The sequence below is a fragment of the Zingiber officinale genome, chromosome 5B, assembly GCF_018446385.1.
Source record: "Zingiber officinale cultivar Zhangliang chromosome 5B, Zo_v1.1, whole genome shotgun sequence".
Taxonomy (NCBI): Eukaryota; Viridiplantae; Streptophyta; class Magnoliopsida; order Zingiberales; family Zingiberaceae; genus Zingiber; species Zingiber officinale.
The window spans coordinates 98,931,928-98,942,349 of NC_055995.1; the positions used below are offsets into that span (position 1 = coordinate 98,931,928).

The 10,422-nt window shown below is 40.0% G+C and overlaps 1 protein-coding gene across 1 annotated transcript; it reads right to left on the reverse strand.

Annotated features, from left to right (window-relative positions):
• Positions 1 to 2,900: 2,900 nt before the first annotated feature.
• On the reverse strand, positions 2,901 to 4,281 carry LOC121986864 (probable prolyl 4-hydroxylase 9). The gene is made up of 8 exons (XM_042540794.1): positions 4,168 to 4,281; positions 4,001 to 4,084; positions 3,742 to 3,899; positions 3,566 to 3,668; positions 3,388 to 3,483; positions 3,238 to 3,303; positions 3,056 to 3,175; positions 2,901 to 2,984 (listed from the first exon to the last, which is right to left on the reverse strand). Exons 1-8 carry the CDS (start codon positions 4,279 to 4,281, stop codon positions 2,901 to 2,903), a joined length of 825 nt encoding a protein of 274 aa, XP_042396728.1.
• Between the last annotated feature and the right edge of the window lie 6,141 nt (positions 4,282 to 10,422).

A 10,422-nucleotide genomic window follows, 5' to 3' on the forward strand; every position in this document is an offset into this window, starting at 1 on the left:
TGTAAGATCTCCTCTGAGAACGGCCTGTTGATCCGTTCGAGGGACGTGGCGCCTCGGGGCGCTTTTCCTTTTCGCGCGTCTCAAACAGGCGCTTCGTCGGAAGAAGATCCCCACTCTTGATGTGCTTGGACTATCTCCGAGGGGGTTTGGAACAGAGCTTGATGGAAAGGGATCGGCTCGGGCGGCGCTTCCATTTGGGTGCCGGTCGTCCTTCAGTTCTGCCCCCATACGGAGAGTTATTCTGCTTAGTCTTCTTGCCCCGCTCGTCTATTGGCCACCGAGGTTGCTGGTTGCGGTGCTAGCCGATTGCCCAACGCTTGTTGTTATTGCTCCATCATCTTTGCTGCCCCATGCTTGCACAAGCATATCCAACTTTTCTTGAGTGAGCGTCGCGGTGGTTAGTTGTCCAACGTTTTCCATTTCTTTGGCTCGGATTCAAGTGACGTTCCTACAGACGACGCCAAATATGATTTTGTCTGAAAGTCGAAGAGATGGATGCTGGGAACGTGGCGCTCTCGCTGACCTCCGGTGGACTTCGCTCCCACCTGCAACACAAGCAGCGTCAGTGCCGAGCCAGGGAAGGGGTCCCCGACAATGGGCCTCCGACGCTCAAGTCAGTCTTCGGCGAAGCAAGAAGTAAAGAGAACTGTAGTGCAACAATAGAAATCGCGAAAAAAGCATACCTCCGCTGATGCCTAGACCCCTCTTTATTTAGGGTTCCTGTAGCGTGTGTACACACTTCTTAAAGCGGGCATGCTGTCCCAAGCTTTCCCTGACGAGACATGTTAGTAAAGTGTTCCTGACACAGTATCTTAATGAACCGAGCATATTGTTAGGATCGAAAAGAATTTAGATATCTCCACAATGACATGATATTGTCCACTTTGGGCCTAAGCCCTCATGGTTTTGCTCTTGGGCTCTACCCAAAAGATCTCATGTCAATGGAGATATCTTTCTCTTATAAACCCATGATCTTTTCCATGTGTTTTCAATATGGGACTATGTTTGCAACCTTGCAACCCCAACAATCCCCCCCTCAAACAAAGGACCATGGGCTTCCCACGTCCGATCCTTGACCCACCAGGTCTTCCTGCCTCTCGGTCTACCCGACCTACTAGGACTTCCTGCCCCTCGGTCTACCCGACCTACTAGGACTTCCTGCCCCTCGGTCTACCCGACCTACTAGGACTTCCTTGCCTAGCCGCAACTAGGACCTCCTGCCCCTCGGTCCACCCGACCTACTAGGACTTCCTGCCTGGTGTCTGGTCCTCTTGATCCGAACATAGGAGCCCCCACTTTCTTTGTTCGAGGTCAATATTGTACTCACATGGTTCAATTAGACCATAACTCTTGTGCACAGTCGGCGGTTAAACCTTCTGGCAGTCCAGGCTCTGATACCAATTGTTAGGATCGAAAAGAATTTAGATATCTCCACAATGACATGATATTGTCCACTTTGGGCCTAAGCCCTCATGGTTTTGCTCTTGGGCTCTACCCAAAAGGCCTCATGTCAATGGAGATATCTTTCTCTTATAAACCCATGATCTTTTCCATGTGTTTTCAATATGGGACTATGTTTGCAACCTTGCAACCCCAACACATATATCTGAAATGACAATAGAAGTTTCTGCCGTACGATCCTCTATCTGACTATGCCGTCTGTCAGCGACACTAGCTCCCAAAAGGATGTCGAATGATACCTTGCTATGCATGTTGTCTGCCTGAAGGGAATGGCCGCTCGGCCAGGATTCTGACATCTTTGCGTCTGCTGCCACACCGAGCGGGATAGTGACTCGACTGATAGTTCGTTGTCCAAGCGTCGCCCATTACCGGGGCGAGCGGGATGGTCGCTCGACCGGAAGTACACTGTCGCGCCTAGCGAGAGAGCCACTCGGTTGAAAGTCCTCAGTCTGTGTTACCCGTGGCTGGGCCAAGTAGGATGACCGCTCGGTTCGGCTTCTATGTGTCCCTTGAGCGTCGATTTGATTACTCCGTGTCGGAGATGGTGGGTCAATGCTCAACCCCCGGTCGGAATGTGCCCCGCCCGACCGATGAAGACCATCCGTCCGTTGACCGTCTTGACTTTGACCTCTATTGACCTCTACCGTGGTAGCGGGGCAAGCCCCTTATCCTTACCGCATCAATATCAATATCAAATCAATTCAAAAGAATAAAATTATATTTTAATTATAATTTTTTACTATTGAGATTTATTTTAAATGTAAAAACAATAAAATTGATACAACAAACTTTAAAGATGGCATTTTCATTTATTATACTAATTTTATATAAAACTTTCTCATTTTTATGAATAATTATTATCATCTTAGACAGTTAGTTTTATGTCACTCAAAATTATGTCTTTTGCTATTACAAATAGTTAATTGACAACTTTTTGTTACATCCAATAATGGTTTGTGACAAAATTGTCAGTTGATTTTATTATAATGCGGATTATTATATCTAAACCACTAATTTAACTTCTTTCTCCTCTAATTATGTCTTCCCTTTAAAACCTACCTTCAAGTCATCCTCCTCCTATGAGTTTAGCAATCTCTTTTATCATTTTTTTTGTTTTTGATAATTCAGTTATTTGACCTTCGATGCAATTAGTCCATGGGCAGTCTGGTCCCACGGATCGGCCACCAGAAAATCTTAAAGTATGCAGGACTCCTCATCCATCAGCCATTAACCCTGTAATGCATAGCTGAGCTTTGAATCGTTGAAGCTCGTAAATTGCTTGATCTCTCCCATCATAATCTTTTTTTTAAAAAAAAAGAAGACAAATTTTACATTTTATTATCCAAATGATACAAATACAGAACAAATTTCCTCATCCTTACAGTTCTATCTCTATCTATATGACCATGAATCTGAAGAAGATCGACTAAAATTTATCCTCAGACCTGTCTCTGATCTCTCATCCATTTAGTAACGACCCATTTCTCTCCTTTCTTGACCGGACAGCTCCCATGCAGCGACGTCTGATAAAAAGAAGAACGTCCAATCAACAAGCCATTCTGTTACTATCACTAATTCTCAATTTATCACTTACAGGATCAATGGTCTGATTTAAGAACATCGAGAAGAATAAAATTCCATCGCCTCTGTTTGGCTTGATCTTCAACCCAATACACTCCTCATAATCATAACCAATGTCCATATTGGAACCATTCTGCAAAGAGATCGCCATTCATATAACTGATAATCTATAGAATACAAGTCTGTTACCATTACCTCAAAGGGAAAAACAGTTTCTCCACCTTCTTCCACATCTGAAAGATACAGTAGGAACGTAGCTACCTAATCGCATGAACAAGAACAAATAGTCATTCGAGAAACAAGAAATTAAAATGAAAGCAGTGGGGGAAGAGGAGAAGTGGATACCCTACTGCTCGTCTGTGGTCCGTATTCAGCAGGGTCGAAAGCATCGTAGTGAGAGGCATACCTCTGTCCGATCTCATACCGGAGAACGTTGAATGGCTGAAAGATGGATAGAGATGTCTACTGTAAGGAAATGAAGAAACAGGCAGAAGTTTATTCATTAAGATCGTGGACGTAGTACCTCTCCATTTTCTCTTGGGATCAGGGATACTCTTGCAATCTTCTGCTCGATTTCTTCCAGAGTTCCAGTCGAATCTTCTGAGGCTCTGAGAAACGTGCCAGTGCTGTTTAACAGATCAAAAGATTGTGATGTGAGAGTCAAACTTGTAGATATTTGTCAAATCTATGAGTATTGACCTCGTTCTTATTCCTTTAGTATTTTCGGGTGTCTCTCCCTCGCGAAGCATTAGTTTTGACGGCTCGAGTCTTGCCCTTGCAGTTTCTGTGATAATTTCACACTGCTCCTTCGTTGCAAACCCAGGGAAATAGACTGCACGAGGTTTCCAGCTCAAAACCTGCATCGATTCAATATTTCAAGATCCAGCAATTCTTGAATCCATTTAATTAAAAAACATATATATATTCACCAATAGCAAGCTCAAAAATGGAACAACACCTGGTAAGGGATCGAAGCAGTCTTAGACTCGCCGGTGCGCCCATGAAGCACGGTCGGAGGCCCGTCGCCGGCCGAGGAACTACCCTGCAGCAGTCGCAATACGTAAAAAATCAGACGTACAAAGCTGAACCACAAGGAAGGAGCTAACTGCGACGAAGATGGTGTACCTCCTGGAGGAAGAGCCGAGACGTGAAGAATCCGGACACGAAGCAGAGAAAGCAGCACCAGAGCAAGAGACGACGCTCGACCATGGATTCTTTCCTCAGCCTCCTGAACCCCATGGCGACCAGTGTTCCTCCGATTGTAAATATTTTTTTTTTCCCGTTAGTAGATATTTCAATCTCAGAGAAAATGCATTAATAGGAAAATGAACTGTATTTAATAATTTAGAATGTGTAAATGCTTTAAGCGTTTCATTAATATTAAAATATTTTAAATTTGTTTTATTTTATTATTAAAAGTTTCATAAATATGTAAATCATTTAAATGATGCACTTTTTAAAAAAAAAAAAAATCGGAGAGAATATTTTTATTAATAAATGTAAAAATTATTAATATATAAATTTTATATAATCTTTATATATTTCCTCAAATTTAATGTGAACTTTTACTCTTTTATATCCATTAAATTTGATATCAATACAGTCTAAGCAACCCAAGATACCTAATTTGTCTTTTTAATTTTTCAAGAAATAGAAGTATGCCAATTTTTAATAATGGATAAATGAAATTTTAAAATTATATAGTGGTTTAAATTTTTAATATAATTAATAAAGGTTATATTTTATACAAAATTGAAAAAATGTTTGAAATTATCCTTAGATTTACTTATTAATTTATATAAAAATAGTACTATTATTTTAGCATTAAAGATAATTTAAAAAATTTATTTTAAAAAAAAATAATATGAGAGTTTATTTTTCATCCTAAAAATACTTTTATTTTAATATTAAATAACTACTCATATTCAAATAAATCAGTTAAGTTTGTATAAAAAATATTTGTATGTAAAAAATATTTATTAATTTAATAAAAAATATTTAAATTTAATTAAAACCATTTAAATACGTTTAAAATCTCAATTATAAATGATAATTACAATTATTATAATAATTATTAATTAATTGTATAATAGTTAATTATAGTAGTCACTAGGGTCGACCAATCGATTCAAAATTGAATTGACTGAACCAATTTAATTGAAACTGAATAAATCATCTTTTTTCAAATTAACTGAATGATTCAAACTTTTCAATAAAAATTGAATAAACTGAATTGATAAAATATTTATTAATTTAATTTTCAATCGAATTATTCAAACTTTTTAACAATTCTATATTTATATCCGATTTTAAATTTCTACTTAGTTAACTTAGAATTAGGTATTTAAGATTCTCAGATTTAGAGATTTAATGTTTGACTTATTTTTAATAGAATTAAAAATTTTAAAATTAAAACTAAACTGGATTAATTAATATTTTTTTTAAAAAAAATAGAATTTTTAAAATAATCAAATAGAACTTTTAAATTTATCTATTTAGTCGATTAATTTAGTTTAAGTGAACTTTCACTCACCCTTATCTTTGAGTTTATATGCGAAGAAGTCCTTTGCAATAAGTTCTGACTTTGCCTTTCAAACTCTTTGCCACAGTATATATTTTACGTAATACATTTAGTTTAAGTTAACTTTCACTCACCGTTATCTTTGAGCTTATATGCGAAGAAGTCTTTGTTGGGGATCTTATATGGCCGACAAAAGGAGGTTGAATAGTCAATGTCCCTAAATCGATAGCTTTCTATCATGTTTAACTTGCACAGCGGAAATACAAAGAAAGATAAACAAGAAAGTTAAAGATAAGCAAACCGCTAATACGTCCGTTTAACGTGATTCAGAGATAACTTACTCTTATTTCACGGTTGTCCATAAGGTGGACGATCCCTGTGATTCTTCGGTGGATCAAGCCTCGGAACTCCGACTAGCACGAACTCCTTCTCGGTGGAATAAACCTTGCACAAACTTGATCAATACACCGCACACCAATCACAGCTTCAAGGTAGACTACTAATAGGAGTTAACCACCTCTATTTCGTTAACCTTAACCAAGCTCCAAAGTCTTGGTTATATAAGCCACGGTTTGAAAAACCCTACCTACTAGTCGACTGCCCTCTGTGGATATTCGACCGTTATAAACTAACGGCTCGATACCAGTCGATTGGTGAAAGTACCAGTCAACTGATCCACACTGGCCGAGTGAATAAAACATTATATTCGCTCCCAGTCGATTGATGAAACCACCAGTCAATTGACAATACATTTAAGTTAGGGAAAACATAATAACAAATAAACATGCTAAAAATAATGGACTTAGATTGCCAAGGATATACACTTGGACTTACACCGCCGAATAAAAAATACAAATATGCATTGGAATCTATCCCAAGACTTCCCCTACACCTATGCTTCCCATTGAGTTAGGAATTTTACCACAGGGCTATTTAAGAACCTATCATAAGGCTCCCCCTACACCTATGCTCCCCATTGAGCTAGGAATTTCATGTAAATGCATTTAAGGTTTTCCCAATTGAACCTTACTTCTCCCCCTTTGCCTAACATTAAAAAGCTCCAACAATATCCCAATTATTGAAACTAGTTGATCATGTCCGAGTGTGAGTCGACGAACGCTGGAAAGGTGGCGTTCACGTTGACCGGATGTTAACTGAAGATGACGTGGATCTCCAACAAGCTGAGCCTGCAACCACCAGACGTAGGAGGTGTTGGAGCAATCCCAATGGTCCGTGCGACCATGTGTTTTGGTGTTTGGGCAAAGAGTTTAAGTTAGGTTCACCCTTGTATTTAATATGTGTACTTGAGTTGTGCAGGACTGCAGGATACACATGTGACTTAGGTTGATGGCTTCGGGTCCGGTGAAAGATGGAGCATCCGAGGGATCGTGGACAAGGCAGCGAGGATAAGGGCCGAGGGAAGCGACTTCAAGGCATACGCGAAGGATGACATTGGGGACGAGCCGCGGACTTGAATGCATCTGAGGGACGAGAGCCAAAGGAAGTAGGCTTGAAGGCAAGAGGTCAAGGCTGCAAAGAAGCGTCAAGTGAGTCGTAAGGGTGAGGGTCCGAGTGCTGAGAGAATGTATTCGGGTACCAGTCGGCTGCTGGTTTCACCAGCTGACTGGTGTAGTCGATTGTGCAGTCGATTGGGAGCGAACAAAATGCTTCTGTTTGCTCAGCTAGTATGGAGCAGTCGACTGCTAGTTTTAGCAGTCGACTGGTATCGAGCCGTTGGGATGTAACGGTCAAATTTCCACAAAGGGCAGTCGACTGCATGTTTTGGTAGTCAACTGGTAGGCGGGGTTTCCAACCCGTGACCTATATAACCAAGCCTTGGGAGCTTGGTTATAGTTGACGAAATTGGACTTGGTTAAAGTCTAATTAGTAGTCTTTTGTGCTCAAGAGATCTTTGTGTGCCAAGAGGTCTTGGTTGGAGTTGTGATGAGGTTTCTCCACCCACAAGGAGGTTGAGCTGGCCGGTGTTTGCCGGGGACTAATCCACTGACGGATTAAGGGATTGTCCACCTTACGGACACGCCGTGAAGTAGGAGCAAGTTATCTCCGAACTACGTAAACGAACGTGTTAGCGGTTTGGATCTCTTCCTTTGTATTTAACTTTCATATTTGTATTCGTGGTTGTATTCTTTGTTTTCCGCTGTGCACTAACGAATACGTAGGAAGCGATCGATTTGAGGGTGTCGTCTATCCAACCCCCCTTCAAATCGGCCACCGATCCCCTACAAGTTGTATTAGAGCGAGGCCGCTCTCCGTTGGACTAACCGCTGAGGAATCTAAGAAGATGACCGACTTAATTAAACCGTCGAAGTTCGAAGGAGGAAGCTTATGGGGCATCACCTTTTGGATGGTGAAAATGAAAAACTTTTTCGAGATGGATTAGGACACAATGATGGTCATCGAAGACCCATTCAAAGTCCCAAAAGACAAGAAAGGGAAGAAGCTCCGACCACGATATTGGATGGAGGAGCAAACCTCAAGATCAGAGGCAAACGATAAGGTAATATCAATTTTAATTGATATGTTGCCTTCTAATGTGATGAGGTGTGTAGGTGAGTACAAGAACACCCATGAATTGTGGAGCAAAGTGAATAAAATTCCATGGGAGGAATTTTTGCCTACACATGAAGAGGTAGAGCCCAAGGAGATGAGTTTAATAGCTCAAGAAGAAAAGGAGGAGCAACCGGAAGTTGAGCCATGCTCAACTATAAAAAGGAAAGATTAATTAAAACTTCTCTTTTAAATCATGGTTAAAAAAAAGAAAAGTTTTATCAAAAATTAAAATATCTCTTTTAAACATTATAGATAACTACAAATAAGGAAAGATTTTAACAAAATTAAAACCTCTCTTTAATCTTTTGTAGATAACTATAAAAGGAAAGATTTTAAAATTTTAAAACTCTCTTTTAAAACCATGAGGATGTCTATAAAAGGAAATTAAAATTTCTCTTTTAAATCCCTTTATGAATGACTACTTAAGGAAAGATTTTAACAAAAATTAAAAACCCTTTTATTCTTTATGTGGCCGGCCCTTAGCTTGGGCACCAAGCTTTGGTCGGTCACCTCTTGCCTCCAAATTAATGCTTGGTTGGCCCCCCTCGCTCCAAGCAAGGCTTGGCCGACCCATTACTTGGGTAAGAAGTGAGCTTAAGGTGGATATAAGGTTTCATATAAGAGACTACAATAGGGACCGAGAGGAGGAATTGGTTTTGGTCTCCCGATGAGCTTAAGCTTCTCGTGTTCGCCCCAAACACCCAACTCAAGTTCATCAATAATAACTCATACCACTAAAGAGTTATTATTGAACTACCGCATCAATCTCATATTACATTATGGACTCTTTCTTATCATGAGTGTGTTAAACTCCCTGTGTTTAAGATATCGAATGCCCATTAATTAAATGAGTTACTGACAACTCACTTAATTAATATCTAGCTCCAAGAGTAGTACAACTCAACTTTATTGTCATGTCGGACTAAGTCCACCTGCAGGGTTTACATGATAATCCTTATGAGTTCCTCAAGGGGACATCACCAACCTAGATCACTAGGATACAGTTTCATTCTATAATCAATAACACACCATATAAATAATATCATTTCCCAACTTATCGAGCCTATTGATTTAACGAACTAAATCTCACCCTTTGATAAATTAAAGAAATAAATATTAAGTATACGTGCTTGTTATTATATCATGATTAAGAGTACACACTTCCATAATAATAAAGGTCATGTTCTTTTTTACAGTCAGTATAAAAAGAACAACCTCAAATGATCCTGCTCAATACACTCAGAGTGTACTAGTGTAATTTTATAGTCAAGATAAACTATTACCAAATTACACCACAACCATTCCATCTTGGTTGTGAGCTACTATTTATGATTTATAAGGAACTGATAACATGATCTTCTGTGTGACACCACACATCATGTTATCTATAATATAAATTAAATAGACAACTGTATTTATTATATAAACACAGATATTTGACCAATGCGATTCTTATTTCTAAATAAATGTTTATACAAAAGCTAGGCTTTTAGTATGCATTTCAACAATAGGAACATGCACAAAGATCAACCATTTAGTGGCGAACCAACTAGGGAGGTTGAGAGAGGCTTTAGCTCCCTAGCCTGGCTGCCATCCACTGGACATCGCCGGACTGCAGGAAATTTTCCTGACCGACACAGGATGATGAGGAGGCTTTAGCTTCCCCCACCTGGACACCGCCCACGACGCTTGCTGCTTGTTGCTAGTGCTGGTGCAGTAGTGCGGCGCACTGGCAGTACGCTGTAGCGTCAGTGCCGCTATGCGCAGTGCACCTATGCAGTGCGGGTGCGCCTGTGCTGTGTGGGTGCGGCTGTGCCTGAGAAAAAGGAGCGAAGGACTCGTTTTCATTATTTTTTTCATTTCTTTAGCATTTTAATTAAACACTGTGGCAAGTGGGGGCTTAACTGCCCAAGTCAAACAAAACAAATAATAAAACAAAAGCTAAACTAAAACATTAAACATGGACAGAAGGACTGACGGATACAGATATAATGCCTCTTTGTTTTCCTTGGCCTTCGTTGCTTCGTAGAAATAGAACGGCGGAAACCCTAATCTCTCCAACTTCAACTCTCCAAGGCTCTAGAGTGACAGAGTCTAGAGTCCAGCCACCAAGCCTCTAACCAAGTCTCCTAGTGAGGTGGTCAATGGAGTCGCAGTCTCGCTCGCGGACAACCAGGCGTCAGATGGCGGCATGGTAGCACTCTAAAGTCTAGTCTAGTAGTCTCCATTCTCCAACTGAGTCTCCAAGGCTCCAACACCATTTGGATAAGGTCACCATAACTCCATAA